Genomic DNA, 17,163 nt, shown 5'->3' with positions numbered 1-17,163 from the left:
TTTGATGCCCTGATTTGCCTGATTCTTAGATTCACAAACTCCTCAAATAAAAGAAATGCAACATGGGCTCTTAAGAGGCTTTCAGGTTTCCTTTTGGGTTTCAAATTTTGTTTTACATATTTTCAAAGAAACATGAGGAATTCTTGAGCATGTATTAAATTTTCAGCCCATTCCTGAGGTTGGGGGCTAAAAGTGGAGTGGAGGCAGCGTGACCCTGCCGCCAGTGTAAGTGCCCTCTTATCATGGAATAAGAGACACAATGGCAATGGGGGCAGTTCCGTCAGCACCTGGGCACTGCGGAGCTGCATGGCGCTCCTCCGACACCACAGTCTCTCTGGGACCTAAATCCCAGAAGAGAAATGTGGCGCTGGCATAGGGGGTGTATTCCCAGGGGCAGAGCTGACTGTAGTCAGCTTCCCTCCAGCAACAGCGTTGCTGCGCCAGGTTTTTCTTGGCACAGCATCACTGTTTTCAGTGGGGCTCCCCCCCCATTTTTTATTTTTTTTTGTCTTTTAAAAGGCCTTTTTTTAGCCTTGCAGCAGCCAGGAAACCTCTTTGGAGGCATTGCGGCACTGCCTCAGCCATGCCGTCCCCGGCTGCTGCAAGGCTCAGGGATGAGCTGTTATCTTTTGTACTTTATTTTCGAAAAACAGTATGAGAGGATGTCCTTTGTTAAACTTTTCACAACTCAACCCTATTCCTGTAGGTGAGGAAGAATCTTTCATCATCAACCCTAGTTAATGTCTGGGTCTAGTTCCGATCTAAAGATTCACCACAGTGATCGCATAAAATTGTCCTTGTGGGGCCTTTCATCATTCTTCTTCATGGGAGCTGGAGGACATTCAACTTAGGACTCCCCCTTCCCTGCTAAACATTTGCTGACTGGGAAATTTACATCTCTGTGTGGGGCTGAAAACTCAAAATGATTGTCAAATAAAAGAAAAATCGTAATGTAATATTCTGGGTCTGTGGCTGTGAGTCCAACATTTCTATCCAACCAGATGTTCTCATTCAGCTCACAAGCAAGGCACAAAGGTAATGTCCATACCTTCTTCTTAACATTTGGCATTCAAGATGTATTAGATCTGAATATGAACATACCATTAAGTTATGATGGATAAGAGCACCAGATAGAGAAATTAAAGGAGGATATATTGTTGGAATAGGCAATGTTTGGTGCACAAAGAAGAAGAGAAGACCCTGCAGGGGGCAGTAAGAGGGCAGTTAGATAGGATAGTGAGGTCAGCACCTTCTGTTAAGTGTCTTTACTTGTCTGTCTCCAGATTGCTACTCTTAGGGCAGTATCCTCCTTCTCGGAAGTTCCACAGTTAGTGTGTGTGTCTCTCTCAGCTGATTATGTAGTTAGGAGACTATCTCTGTGTCTGCTCTTTACTACTTTGGTCTACTCTTTTCTATCAATTACATTAGTTCCTTAATAAACCTTTATCTACACTTTATCAGGTTGTGCACCTTTTCTGTGGTGGGAAGTGGCATTGCAGTGTCTGTTCAGGTTGCTACCTGCAACACGGAATTCCCCAAATTCCTGTGGTTTTTATCATAGTTGCTCAATGTCACTCATTTTTGCTCCCATTGGCGTGAAGAGCCTTGCTGGCAACCCTACTTTGGTCGCTAGAACCTTTGCATGGGATCCAGCCCATACAAATTCTCCATGCATATTCAGACATACAGTTTCATCTTGAAAAATGGGAAATTTATGTAAGTCGTGCTCATGTTGAAATTGGTTCATGTCTTTTCTAAGTGTCCTGGCAGTTTGCCTATCTGTCATTTTCAGTGGGTACTGCCAACAGTCATTTCTCTCCAGCTCTTTAGACAGGCTTGAGGTCTTTTTAATTGGTTACTTTTGTGTTTCTTCTTCTTCTCATATTCAAGTTGGGAACAAGGCATATTGTGGAAACCATGCAAACTGCGGGGCATCATGTCAACACCCTGTTTATGTGTGGCGGGCTGAGCAAGAACCCCCTCTTTGTGCAGATGCATGCGGACATCATGGGTAAGTTTGAAGGCATAGCGATAGGCGAAGATAAATTAATTAATTATTATTTTAAGTGATTTAAGAGTTTGCTCTGTCCAGGTAGTTTTGAAACCAATGGGAAATGTTAGTTGTTCTTTACTAAAGTCCCATTGGTTTAAGGGACTTAAGAGCAACTAATAGTCCTCTGGATTGTGGCCCTAAGGTGTTGTTTAACCCCTTATGAATGAAATAGGAATTACTTTTTGGTGGAAATCTGTATTAGGAATGTTTGATTATTTACATTTTCAACACAAAATACAATACAAAACACATAACATAGCATACATACTTATTAGTACACATCTCAGACAAGGCACTTATCCATAAGTATTTGAAATGGGTCTACAATTCGACTAACTTCAATTATTCTAAAACAGTTAAGTAAATATTACAAAGACATATTGGATATATGGGTGCTAAATAAACCTAATATTTTTGCCCATTATGCAGTATAATTCTCATACAGCTTATGCTACTATGCCTAAAAGTAATCACTAACAATGAACTAACAATAAAACAGTTTAGTAATATATCTAAAAATTAATGCGATCATGTTATGACAGAATATAAAAAACTTATCTTTATATCAAAATCTTATATAATTATTACTGAGTTATATAGTTATTACAGAGCTAAAATTGGTAACTAACTGTAGCCATCTCTTTTGTAACATTTCCTGTTAATTAATTTCCATATCACTTGGCACTATATTCAAAATACAATTTTCAATTCTTCAGAAAGTCTTCTCTGGGTCTTTTGTTGATGATATTCGTAAGCTTAGACATCACTGCATATTCTGCAAGTTTATCTAACCAGTTTTTCAATGATGGGATACTTTCTTGCTTGATTTCCAGAAGCTTTGATTTCTAGGCAGAAGAAAGAGTACAAAGGTTTTTAGATGTTGTGGGGAGCCCCATACAGTGGATCTGTGCAGATGTAACACTACTCAGATTCCACCCACACCAGCCTGCCCTTTCCCAAGAGTCAGACTAAAAGCTACAAGGTCTGCTCATCACCAGAGACAGGCCTAATAAATGGGGTACTCTATTCCATCCCAGGGACAGAGCTGAAACACTCTTCCACTCTACTAGGCAGAGCTACCCCTCAATCTGCTCTTTTTCCTGAGCCAGACCTGAGCTGTGACTGCCTGCTCTTTGTCCCAAGCAAGACTCCTCCTCCTGTCTTCCTTCCAACATTCCAACCCCCCTCCTGAAAAGTGATTGGAGGTTGGAACAGTGCTCCTATGGGCTCCTCTGAGTGGCATTGGTTGCCAACTTTCAGGTACTAGCTGGAGATCTCCTGCTATTACAACTGATCTCCAGCCAATAGAGATCAGTTCACCTGGAGAAAATGGCCGCTTTGGCAATTGGACTCCATGGCATTGAAGTCCCTTCCCTCCCCGAACCCCGCCCTCCTCAGGCTCTGCCCCAGAAACCTCCCGCTGGTGGAGAAGAGGGAACTGAGTGGTTGATTTTTCCATTCAGAGGCAGGACAGCCTCCTGTCCATCACACCTTTTCACACCTTCCCACCCCTGTCATTAACCAGTAGGAAAGTTTATTGCTGCATCCAGCAGTAATCCCTTCTGACCAAGGGGCGAGGTTGCTTAGAACTTTTTTTCTAGGACCACTTGCTTTGTGGCCTCACAGCATCAACTAGTCCTGATCTTGAAGACCATGTACAGACAGTGCAAACTTTTTACTTCAACCTGTTTTTAATGAATGTCTAATGTGGTTCCCACTGTATTGTTTGGAGGACATTAGAAGATGGAGACCTCCATGGGGCACATGAGGCTTGTCATGCTCTTTGAACGGAGACTGTCTAACCCATGACAGTCACTGATGAGGGAGGATGGGATAGCTCAAGGTCCATGCATATTTAAAATCAAAACGGGGTCCCCAGGTGATTAAAGTTTGAGAACTTCTACACTTTTGTAGAAAATATGCTAGGTAGGAGTTAGCATATGATACAATGACCTAGCTGTTTGCTGCCTAATATGTCACCATTCAGTGCTGCTGCAGTATAAGAAGCAGAAGTTCAGGCCTAGAGATGAGAGGGAATGTCTTCTGCAAAGGAACAGAGGAAGACCGAAGGTTTGCCCAAGGAGTACTTGTGGGAAATTAAGCAAGTCCTTATGGCAAGAGGATCTGAAGATTGCAAAACTGAGGGAGTGGTGGGCAATGGGAGGGAAGCCTCACAAAAGACTGAGGGACACGTGGGTAGTGCGCTTTTGTCAGGACCGCCTATACAGCATTGAGATTTATAGTAATTCGATAAGTTAATTAGTTATGAAATCAATTTGCATAATCAATTTGGGTAAACCAAATCTGAAGCTGCAGTCTTCGACCATGTACACGTTTATACAAAATACATAAGGGGCGGCTTTTAATTTCAGACAGCCTTTGTCAAAGAATGTTGAGCCTTTGTCAGGTCTCTCGGAGGTTCATTGTTTAGATATTATAACCGGCAGAAGCTAGTTAACCAAGTGTAATTTATCCAGCTTCATGTTGCATTCTCTCGAGCCCACAATGCAATAGTCTTCAGAACAAATTATATGTTTGCAAAAGAGGCCTCAGATTCATCTAAATTCAGCTTTAATATAGCACATTTTTGAACAATAGAATATGTGATTTAACCTGTGGAAAACATCTTTGTTTCATTCTAAAGCCTTGAAGGAGGGGCAGGGTGGAAAGAGAAAACCCCATAAGGGTAATTTTTTTAAAAACCTACAAGTCAATATGGTTTAGATCAAGTTTAAAGCTTGGTTTCAGGGTACTTAGCTTGCAGATTTGCATCATTTGAACATCAAGCCAGACTTCCTACCTTGATACAGGAAGAAAGATGAAAATCAGCATTATGTAATTATGCCTAATGGAAGCAGAAAGAGTGAACCAAATGACACAGGGCCTTGACCTAGGCTAGATACGAGTGCAGACTATTGCTTTCTACTTGTCAAGCAAGATTTTATCAAATCCACACCTTTTCTTATCGAATTCAAAGAGCCTTGGAATTGAGAGTTGCTTTCTGATGTCTAAAATTAAAGATCTATTAATAGATAATTCTGATTAAATTTTAAAATAGGGCCCTTTGACTGTATCTAATAGCCAAGCACAATTTAAGACAAAGAGGCCTTTCTGCCGTCTTAGAATTCTCCCTGTTTGCAGGGAAGTGTGACTGACAGGAGAAGTCAGAGTTCATCTGAGTAAAATGCTCTCGGTTCCCCTGCCCTCATTAAAATCTATCAGATAAAATAGCTAGCATTCCTGTATCAATCCCCTATTCTTCCAGGAAAAGACAGGAAAAATCTGAATATATTACTGTAAAATGTAAGCTCCCATTAGCCAGTTATGCAGGCTACCAGTAGACAATTTCTTAGACCACTTAAAAGCCTCAGATTCGTATTGTTAAGTGCTAAGATGAATGTGTTCATTGTGAAGCACTTGCAGAGCGGAAAACAAGCAGCCAAGTTTTAAAGTACGTTTAAAAAGCACCAGATGTAAACCCAGTTCTTAATTTAGTATTCTGTTACGTTTAAACAATTCTGTGTCAAAACATTTTTGCCATTGAGAGCACACAGATTTGATCCATGAATCTTCAGTACTAAGCTTAATTCGGGTCCGAAGGACTGGCTGGAAGAAAAAAAAAAACAGGAAAAATTACCCAGAGGGTAAAGGGTTTGGAGTATATGGACAGGGGAAGGCATTTCCCCATTTTAATGTCCCCCTGGTCCTACTATAACGTTACAAGGCAGTGGTAGTATTGGGTACCTTATGTTTGCCTCTTACCGTTTGTTATGTTTCCCAGTAGCTACAGTGGCAAATATGCCGGGAATAATATGCCGGGAATATTTGCCCAGTGGCAAATATGCTGGGAACACCCTCCCTAGCTCCTCTTTGGCCACAGGAAGTTTCCACCTTTTCCCAGCACCTGTTCACCATATCTCAGTAGCCATCTAAGACCCAAGTGCCTTCCCACTCCCCCAACCAGGCCAGCTTCAGCCACTTCTGTACAGTCCCCAAAGTCCCTTGAGAGCCCTTTCACTCCTCCTGAATCCCCAGTTCTCCCTCTACAGTTCTCTGTTGACAACTGTCAGACAAGCTCCATCTTGATTCCCTGGTTGTTCATGTGCATCAGTCCTTTCCCCTGGTGCTGCCCCCGTCAACTTGCCAGCTGCGGACCCAAGGTCTCCCTAGAGGCCCTGAGGACTTGCCCTGGTTCTTGCTTGCCCCTGCCACACTGGATGTTTGCTCTGCTGCTGTGTCAAGGGATTAGCTGCCCGGGTTCTTGCCTGCTCCCTCCAGGATTCGTGGTGCCTTTGCTAGGATCTCCTCTGCGGCCATGCTCTCTTCCTCGGGAGTGAGAGTGGCCTCAGTTGCTGTGGCAGCTACTGCTTCGGAGGCGCACTTGGTCCTGATGTCTGGCTTCCTGCTCAACACTCTCCTCCCCGTGTGTCTCAGAGGCCCTTTTTAGTGTCCTTGACCGTCTGGTCAGATATTGGACTCCCCCTGGTAGCAGCCACTAACAACTGGCTTGGACCTTCTAATTTCTCTCCAAGCTGTGGGAGCGCCCCAGCCGCCAACTGGGCTTGCTGGGATTCTCTGGCCAGTCACACTGTGATATAATTGCAGCAATCAACGTGTGGTCATAAGGACTGCACATAAAGTCACGATAGACTTGCCAACCTCCAGGTAGTAAGCAAAACAAAAACAAGGGCACCTCCGTGCCTATACCTTCAAGGTTTGGAAATTAGCACGGGTAAATGGTACACAAATGCACAGAGCCAAGTTATAGCAAACAAGTATATAATATGTGATAAAGCCAAAGGACAAACAATGTGTAGCAATTAAACCTAACTAATGTGTGACTAATATATACATTAAAGCACAAAGATCACAGTGTATTTCACAGGCAAAAATGTCCTCTTCTTAATGTTTCAAAGATGATCAGTTCCATAGGATATCCCTTAGGTATAAATCCAAAAGATGGGTGACGGCCGTTTCACCTTGGTTTCTTCAGCCCCACATTATATCATCTACCACACTAGTATCCCAAGGGAACCTGTTGACATTGCTGTGGCTTAATATTGAACCTTAGTGGACTTAGTAATATTTTGGAATACTATGGAATAGATGATATAATGTGGGGCTGAAGAAACCAAGGTGAAACGGCCGTCCCCCATCTTTTGGATTTATACCTAAGGGATATCCTATGGAACTGATCATCTTTGAAACATTAAGAAGAGGACATTTTTGCCTGTGAAATACACTGTGATCTTTGTGCTTTAATGTATATATTAGTCACACATTAGTTAGGTTTAATTGCTACACATTGTTTGTCCTTTGGCTTTATCACATATTATATACTTGTTTGCTATAACTTGGCTCTGTGCATTTGTGTACCATTTACCCGTGCTAATTTCCAAACCTCCAGGTAGTAGCTGGAGATCTCCTGCTATTACAACTGATCTCCAGCCGATAGAGATCAGTTCACCTGGAGAAAATGGCTGCTTTGGAAATTGGACTCTATGGCATTGAAGTCCCTCCCCTCCCCAAACCCTGCCCTCTTCAGGCTCCGCCCAAAAATCTCCAGGTATTTCCCAACCCAAAGCTGGCAACCCTAACTCAGGAACTGTGTAAACTGTTTGCTTTTCAGTAACATAAAACTGAATAGTTAAATTTGGTAAAAATATTCATTCATAATATAAGCTACAAATCATTCCTATACAGAGACTGAATAAGATGCAGGAGGTTTCAAAATCTGTATTGTGAGATGCTATCAGAAAACTAACAGGAGAAGTTTTATGTTCACCTACAAATGTTCCATACTTCTTTATTTCATGTTGTTTTCCATATGTGCATTGTGTGAACCTATCTGTGCCACAACAATCTGAAACTTACAAAAAGTCATGGATAGGTTGTGGGAGGATTGGAGAAAGTTGTACAGTTGGTTGCTGATCTGGCTCCTGATAAAGTGGTTGGAGCCATATTGCCCCCTTCTGATAATATTGAGGAAGGGGTTTTCACAAAGCTCTATAAAGCAGCCTGACCGCCCCCCCCAAAAAACACACACACACAAACAAACCATGAAGCCTTTCATTGTCCTTAGGGGGCACCCCCAGACTACCTCTGTACCGTCTTCTGGTAGTTTAAACATTTTGGCAGCTATTTACGATCAGCTGATGGGTAGGACTTTGTCCTCTTTGAAGGTTCTAGATCCTGCAGTGTTGTTTCCTACTCAGATCTCTCTACTTCTTAGTTCCAGAGAGTCTGTTTTTGGCTTCTTCTTCTCTATGGTCTGTCTTTTTCACTTCTCTGTGAGTTTGTCTTTTATTGATTATAAATGGAATGTTTTAACCTATTGTAAGTTGCTCTGAGCCTGACTTGGTTGTAGGGTTGCCAAGTGCCAGGTGGTGGTGGGCAATCCTGGCTGTCTGTCGACCAGCTGAGGGTCAGCGGGCAGCGCATGCACGTGCGCCTGCCCATGGTGCCACGTCACTTCTGGTTTACACCCGGAAGCGCCGCATCGCAAGGGACCGTTTACCACGCAAACTCCCAGTTTGCGTGGTAAAAGGCCCCTTGCAATGCAGCACTTCCGGGTATAAATGCATCGCAAGGGGCCTTTTACCACTCAAACTGGGAATTTGAGTGGTAAACGGCCCCTTGCGATGCGTTTTACACCGGGAAGTGACACATCGCAAGGGACCTTTTACCACTCAAACTCCCAGTTTGAGTGGTAAAGGCCCCTTGCGAAGTGGCATTTCTGGGTGTAAACTGGAAGTGATGTGATTGCTTCGGCACGCCTGCGCGATCTCACCTCACCTCCACCTGAAAAACCTCCCACCGGAGGAGGGAAGGGACCTGGTAAGCCTACTTGGTTGGGAAAGGGTGGCATAAAAGTCAAATAAACAAATCCTCTCCCTTTCATACTCGCACTTTCTTCTGGCTGTTCTTATCACCGAATCCTGGGTCAGACACAACTCCCTTCCCCAACAGACAACCAAATGTCATTATTTTAACACATTCCACCCCTTTCCACTCATTTCTCATCAGCCTTCCTTCAAGTAGCCATGCTTTCAACTTATGTATAATCATTGGAATATACTGAAGCCCAAGTTCTAGCAATCTTGTCCTGAAATCAGCCTGTGTTTACTGTTTTGAATTTCTGGGTTTTGTTTTTTTCTTTGTTCAAATTTCAGATTTACAGCTTTACTTTTTTCCTGTAAACTAGCATAGTTCATGCTTTTAATTTGATATCTATGACCTCTGCAGCCATGGAAAAAGACTCCAAATGTCAGTCACTCATATGATCATACCATGTTACCATGTTGCATAGGGTATGCATAGAATAATCCTCCAGCTGTTTGTGTTTCTGATTATTTGTTCTATCTTTTTAATATTATCTACACTTTGGGCATTCTGAAAAGGTATTATCTTTGTCTAGGCATGCCTATTGTTCTGGCCAAAGAAGTGGAGTCCGTTCTAATGGGTGCTGCTATTCTTGGAGCTTGTGCTTCTAAAGATTTTACTTCTCTGCAGGTATGTAATCATATAAGATCTGGATGTGAAAACTTGACTTCTGCATTTTTCTGTCTTACATCAAATTGCAAGTTATATTCATAACAAAATTGGATGCTTCCAGTCTCATCTCAGTTTACTAGGCTGGTCTTTTTAGATTACCTAGCAGATGCATCATGCATCCAGATCATAACAGGACCTAGTTGTTCAAGGCAGAAAAAGCTTGAAATACTAGGGATAAGAGTTCACCGTTAAGTTGATGAGCTACTGACTTTATTTTTACAGACTGATTTTGTAAGGCATTGCTGCATATATATTTTTATACAGGCCTCTATATTTCTGCATTAGAAAAATAGCAGTCATTCAAAGGTTTTTCCACATGACTCATGGGCTCACTGGCACTGTATCTAAAGTGGGTATGGTTTCTTATAAAATACACACACACACACACAATGAAATGTGCAGCTGGTGCAGTAACCCTGCTAGTAAAGAACTCTGGTGTAAAGTGGCACAATGCCATCAGTTGGTAAAGTACATTTATATCATTGGGCTTTCTCTTTTTTTTAATGGTATGGTAAAGGTTCTGCTTGTCCATGTTGGCCGAATCAGGAATAGCCAACCCATTTCCTTCATTGGGTGCACTGTTTAAAAAGAACAATACTTCCTGAAAATGTAATAGAGTGGCCATCTTGAAATCGTATTCATTGTTTCTTCTCACAAAGGCTTTCTCTCCTAAGTTTGTTTTTGGTATGCTAACATTTTATAATACATATTGACCTCAGAAGGCGACTTTTGTAGTTGTTTCTGAATAATGTGTTGCCTAAGAGCAGAATATTTTTGCTTTGTAGAATGCCTCTGTAATAAGAGAATTCCCACAGTCATTTGCTTCTGCTTGGAACAGTATCCTCTTCACTGAAGAGAAAATTGATTTTTTGGCTGTGATCCTGTACACACTTACCTGAACCCAAACAAGTCCCATTGAACTCTGTGGGGCTTACTTCTGGTCAATATGCTTTGGATCGCACTGTGCTGATGCTGTGGCAGTGCTCAGATGAATAAATCCCTGCTTAAATTTCTCACCTGTGTTTTTAGCACTGGGGATTTATAAGAATTAATTGAAAGATTAGGCGCCAACGGTGAATTCTTTATTTCATTTTGAAGGGCAATCATTATAGCTTTGCTGCAGTAGACTGCTGGAAGGCAGCTGTAGACAAATCGCTTGTTAGAAGAGGCTTATTCCAACCAGCTGCAAACAGTGTGATAGCTACTTCTGCCTAAGAAAAGGCCGCTAATTAGAAAGTAATTTTCTCACAGGGCCAAACTGTGCATGATGCTGGGAAGGCATGTTTGGATCCCCTTAATGTTAGTTCAGCCTCAAAAAATGGTCACGGGAGGAGAGGGGGAAGGACAGCATTGTGGATTGTGGCCACATGCTAAGGAAGATGTGATTTGACTCACCCCCCTGCCCCATTTCTTCAATGGAAAATGGCCTCATCGGGCTGTTTTTAGCTCATTGGGTCAATTTCAGTTGAGAAACAGAGGGAGGGGAGTCACCCCCCCTTCCCTGGGCGCCATGGCTCTGATTCATATCAGGCCTGCCTGCACCTGTTTCTTAAGTGTAAATTACACATTGGGGGATCTAATGATGAGTTCCTAGCTTTATGTGTATGGCCCTTAGAGCACTATATAGGAGCAATAATGGTAACCATTTGCAATGCGATTACAGTGAGGAGGCTTCCAATCTCTTGTAAGGAAAAAATCCTCCTAAGCACATTTACTTAGCAGTAAGGCTGAATTTAGATATGTGCCTGTTGTGCATCATCAATTTTTACATCTATGGCTCCCCAATATGCAAGTATATCAGAAACTGCTCTTCAAAGCACATATTGGCTGTGCAGGCACATAATCTAAAACCACAGCACAATCTAGAGTACGTATGTTCATAAATCCCACTAATTATAGTAGAATGTACTTCCAAGTAAAGGTATTTGGCAACATTCTTAAAAATATTTAACTGAAAGAATTTTCCAAATACCATATTTGTATCATTATCTGCTTTATAAAAGAGAAACAGAGGAAATAATTTGAAATATGTGTTACAGGGGCTTTCTTCCTAAATATCATATTTCGTCCTATTTGTTATCTTTATTAAGCATATCTTAAGATGATCTTAAAGTCTAACTAGATGGGATTCTTGAAGGTCCGTGATCAGATCTTCCCCCAAATTTTTAAATATCGGGTGGGAGGAGGATTAACTCTTCCACTCGTGTTTGATTTCACCAATCAAAACTAATCCACTCTGCCCCCTCCCCAAGGAAGAAAAGGGGGTAGGCAAAAGATGAGAGGGCAAGATTAGTTTTGACTTCTCAAACTGCAGTCGTTGATTAGTTAAGCCCCCTCTCTGTGCCCTGTTGATCCAGTGGGGCACTGCTTGTCTGCTATTTCTATTTAAAAACTAATGGAAAGATCTGATTATAGATCCCTCCAACCTCTTGTCTAGTTAGTCCCTTAACATCCCGGACATCTTGCTCAATAATGTCTGAAACTTCATTTGCTAAGGATTAGGACTCTTAGCTGGCTCTTTAGGGGTCCCCAGTGTAGTCTGCTGGTCGTCACCTCTTCCACACACATTAGTGAGCATGTTCAGGACTAGGAACCTGATGTTTTTAGCAGAGCAAACTTGATGGCTGCTTGTTCATCTCTAGCAAGAGCCTGTTTCTTTCCTCTTCCCCCTGAATTGGAAACAAGCATGTCAGATATAGGAAATCGTATTCAGCTAGAACTAGCAGTCTTGGGCGTAAAATTGACAGCCCATTCCTGAGGGCCCCACCGAAACCTCTTAGGAGGCGGCCTGACATGAGATTACACGCATTTACGCTGGCGTGGAGGGTGGCTCCGCCGGCGTCCAAGTTCCACGGAGCCGCGCCTTTCCCCTCCGCCAGCACGGCCTCTCTATAGCGCCGGAAACAGCGTAGAGAGGCCGTGCTGGCACAGGGGGGTGGGCCGGGGGTAGGAGCTGCCGGTTAGGTGGCTTAGGTGGCTTCCTACCCCCTTTCGGCCACTTGCGCCAGTGGCCGGAACAGCGTTGTTGCACCTGCTATTTCGCACGTGGACACCTGCATGTGAGGAATGTACCACCAATTTATCTGAATTTGATAGCTTGCTGTAAAATAAGTTATAATAAGTTTTGTAAACTAATTTGCCAGATTTTTGTGTGAGTATAAAACTCTAACTTGAAAATATCACCGTTAGGTAATTCTGCCAAGTAGGAAATTAGAACAACCATCTCCAGTGCCTGGCCTCCCTGTCTTGCTCTTTAAAGTCACCAGACTGCCTTCTTTTTCTCTTCTTTGACCTCTGTGTGTTGAACCTCCCCACCCCAGTATCCCATGAAACAATGCATGCATACCACAGTTTCACACACAGTGCTCAAGAGGAACTAAATTTCTCCCTTTTAATCTCTGGATTATCTCTTGAGTCTCAGGAGAGGAAACGGAAACCCTGTCTGAACATACTTTTTGCTATTTATTTTTCTTTTCATTTTCTCCAGCCCTGTTTACTCTCTCTTGAACCCTCATGATCATATCTCTTCTTTCCTATACATGCTGTAAAACTGACCACCTGTGTCCCATTTGGCACACTTGAGACTTTTTTTGTGGACGGCTTGTTGCTCGGTAGAAATGATTAACACTCACAAATAGATGCAAAGGACTTTATTCTGCTGAATTAATTTAGGATTTGAAATCTTTGGTGATTTTTCTATAAATTCTTGGTAAGCAAAGTTCTTCCAGTTACTTACCCATCTAGTGCAAACATCTGTTTGTGACAGAGAGGTAGATCTGGGGAGTGAAGGAGGAAAGCCAGGGGGGGCTTTCTCCTAACCATTGCGTCTCTACTAAAAACAGTGAATTGGATGCAGCAGAGGATTTTCTTTTATTCTCCCCTCATGCTGTCCCTGGGGTCTCTATCCACCAGGAAAAGCAGTGGGGGGCATCTGGGGCTGAAGGGGGAGGGGCAAAAGTCACACTCCACGAATGCAAATCACTTCTGTTTGCGGATATCCTCTATTGGATCCAAGCCTATGCTCTGTTAGTCCTACACCTTAAGGGGGAGATTTGAAAGTTAGGTTTTAGAGATGGAACACTTTGTTTCACTCTCAGTTTAACTGGCAAAGATACAGTCCCTAATGTTAGGGAAACAGGCTATTCATATTACTCTACTTTATAGCTGCATTTTTGTCAAAACGTAGAAATCTTATTTGGCAATCATCCAGTTTTTGTCTTTACAACTCACTGTTTCAGAAAGAGTATTTACACCTAGGACCAGAATTATTATTGTATTTCAAAAATCAAGAACCTCCAGATTCCCTCCCCCCCCCCCGCCCCGTATATTGAAGTTCATACAGTTATGCTTATGATGTGTAATGACTAGCTTTCTGTTTAGTTTAACTTCTTGAGATAGACTTTGGTTGCTAAGAAGGCAAGAGCTGTATCCTCAGGGAATAGTGGAGAGAGCATGAGATTTATAAGCTGATTTATATCTTGGTAGGATTTCTCCTCAAAGCATAGAGGAAGGACCTATTCTTCACTCGTAGGGTTTTTCCCCATTGTGAACATTTGGTATTCTTCACAATAGGAATTACATACAAAGTGAAATAGTTAATTTTAAAAAATGGCTTTCCCCATGAAAGGATGTTCAGTGACAAAGGTGTTGTATTAAACTATTTGGCTGAGGTATAAAGAGGCATGGATGCTCAGACTGTAAGCAAAAGACTCCCATTTTGGCTTGAATTGCAAGCAATGAGGTTGAGCCTGTGCGGCATCCTTGAATGAGAATGAAGTGTTCCTGTCCAGTTTGAGTGACCACCTGCAAAGTATCTCCCATCCCATTAAGGAAGCTCAGTTTATTAGGGTAGCAAATACTGGGGCTTTGGTCCATAAGGCTGGTGCAAGACCATCTAGTTTGGGTATGGGATCTTGCAGATTTATTTATATGTATTCCTACATCAATAATCTCAGTCCGATTTGCTAAGTGCTGGATTTTTTAAATTGTTCAATGCCTTTGTGTACATTCTGTGAGCACAGAGTCACGCAGAGATCTCTTAGAAACCTAGGCCACTTAGAAACCCAGGTCCCATCCCCAACAAGAAATTGCACCACTATGACTTTGTGCCTTGGATTTTGCACATGCATGGGCAAGCTCTTTTAGTCAGAGGAACATTGTATATTCTGTATCTGCATTAGTGGTTAGAGTTTTTTGGTACAAGTAAGTCGCCTTTAATATATAGGTCACGGGTTAGCTGGTTAGCTTTAGCTGGTTGCTTTTGACAAGGTATGGTCGATGGATCCCAGGTGCTTGCTGCTTTCCACTACCACGTTTTTAGACTTGATGTGGGATGAATTCTCTGATCTGTAAAAATGTCCACTCTCTTGTTGGAGCTTTGCAACCATTATTCACCTAAGCATAATTAAATATGTTTTCTTATGATTTCAAGAATGGTTTAGGATTTTATCCGTGTGTACAGAGACACAGGTTCATCATGTTAAATGAGCTGCTACCTTAATTGTTAAGTTGTAGAGGCCCAAATGACTACCGGTACTTCAAAATCCAGCAGATATAGGGCCTAATCTAAAATTTCTCAAAATCAGGACACAAATTCAGGTCTTCCAAAACTTTTCAGGCTGGAAACCAAGCTCTCTGCTGATCTTTTCTTTTATGTGTCTGCTTACAATGAAAAGGAGAAAGGCCTAGGCACTCATTGATGACTAAGCAGGCTACGTTAGAAGAAGTACTGAGATCACTTGTATCTGTTGAATTAGTCTAAATCTCCTTCACCTCAATAAAAAACCCTGACTCTTCTATGTAAACTAGGATAATTTAGTAATTAGTTGCTGTATTCATCTTGTGTAAACATCATATTGGAAGCAAGAGGTTATTGAATTGTTCTGTTGGCTTGCTGATAATGCACCTTTTATTAAAAGTCTACTGCAGTGTCAGAAACTACTCTTTTAATCATTGTATGAACACTGAGGGAAGAAGGAAGAGACAGAGGTTCTGGAAGGCTGTACTGACAGGCAGAACTAGGCTAAGATGCTTTAATCTTCTTCTTTCATTCCTTGCCAAAGGACCAGGTTTAAGTTCACTCTCCTATGTCACGAGTCTATAATTTAGAACTGTATGAATGAAAAACATTTTGCATAAAGTGATTTATTTTTCTTTAATATGGAGAGATATTCTGATTTTCTCTTTGGGAAGGTTAGTGTAGTCAGTACTCCTCCCTTTAGGGGAAAAGTTGTCCTGTCAACAGAGGAAATGGGGAAATAGCCATACTCCATGCAGGAGTCTTTTTCATAACACAATCAATTGTACTGGGGCTAGATTCAAGTCCAGTAGCACCTTAGAAGTATCTGACGAAGGGAGCTTTGACTCTCAAAAACCTATACCTCCCAAATCAAACCATTTTCTATGGGCTCTGTGTTAGATTTTGAACCATAGGATATAGCTCTGCTCCTGTTAAACCTTTCTTTTGTGAGATGATAATGGGTGGACAGTTTATGCATTCCTTTGCTGGAGCAGCTGCCCTAGAGGAATGGATCCCACCCTTCGACTATATCTTAGAGAGTTCAGCAACTGCAACGTGGCTTTTACCCTAACATGATGTTTTCACAAACGGGGAAAGGAAGATCTGTAGCTTCATGTGCCACGGCTGTTTACTGACACACGATACAGGCTGACATCTGTTGCCCTTCTCTCTTGCTTGAGCACTTGCTGTGCTTTATTTATGGTTAACATTTCCACTTTGCTGTGTGCGGTAGTACCAAAAGTAAAGCGTTCTTATTCTTGTGCTCATTCAGCATGGTACTTGTGGGACTCCCGTCTTTGGCTAGGTTTCACAGCGTCCTATCAGGCTGATTTTGAAACCAATAAATCAGAGAAGAAAACCAGCATAAGCCCAATCTCTGAAATGACTCAAGGAAAAGGCTGTGTCGTCTGTGTTAGGAGCTGCCATACAATTGATATATTCTCAGATTGGTACATACTGAAAATGTGTGTATGGTTAGCTGTCACTTTGGATGATTTGTAACCATTTTATGCTGCTAGAAATGTATAGGTAAAACCTATTTAAGCAAAGCCAAAGTCTAACAGTAGGTCATAATTTCTGCAGACCATAATGCGTAATCAGCTGGTATAAAACATAATTGATTGTTTTATTTGGGCCCATTATTGCTGAGGCTCTGACTTGACTAATAATTTATTTGTGGTATTTTTAATAAAAATCCAGAGGTCTTTTTCAAATAACAGCCTAGGTGAAAACAACACTTGGCTTCCAATCTCCTTGAATTGGCAAGAGAGCTTCAGCTACTGGCCCTGAGTTGAGAAATGTATATCGCCAGAAAAGGAAAATGTCACAGCAGTAATTAAGCAGAAATGTTTGTAGTTTTATCTGAATCCCTGAGGAAAATGTTGTCTTGGCCAAACATAATGTCAAACACCAAGACTTGATGCCTGTGACCAGCAATGAATTGTACAAGCTTTGTTTGCTGAGACCCTTAGCCAACTTCAGAATGGTCCTGCCAGGGTGATATTTACACACAAATAAGTCCCTGAATATTCAGGGA

The 17,163-nt window shown here is 41.9% G+C and overlaps 1 protein-coding gene across 6 annotated transcripts in view; it reads left to right on the top strand.

Annotated features, from left to right (window-relative positions):
- Positions 1-17,163, top strand: part of FGGY (FGGY carbohydrate kinase domain containing) — a 166,127-nt gene that overhangs the window by 113,742 nt on the left and 35,222 nt on the right. For 4 of the 6 annotated variants that reach the window (XM_056844234.1, XM_056844237.1, XM_056844238.1 and 1 more), the window contains 2 exons: positions 1,891-2,011; positions 9,471-9,565. The exons of 1 other annotated variant lie outside the window; for it this stretch is intronic. In XM_056844234.1, coding sequence (XP_056700212.1) covers positions 1,891-2,011; positions 9,471-9,565 — 216 coding nt within the window. The remainder of the gene's footprint in view (positions 1-1,890; positions 2,012-9,470; positions 9,566-17,163) is intronic. One more of the 6 variants, XM_056844235.1, reaches the window with a different exon arrangement.

The sequence above is a fragment of the Euleptes europaea genome, chromosome 2 (assembly GCF_029931775.1).
Source record: "Euleptes europaea isolate rEulEur1 chromosome 2, rEulEur1.hap1, whole genome shotgun sequence".
Classification (NCBI taxonomy): domain Eukaryota; kingdom Metazoa; phylum Chordata; class Lepidosauria; order Squamata; family Sphaerodactylidae; genus Euleptes; species Euleptes europaea.
This window is presented reverse-complemented; position numbering and strand designations above follow the sequence as displayed.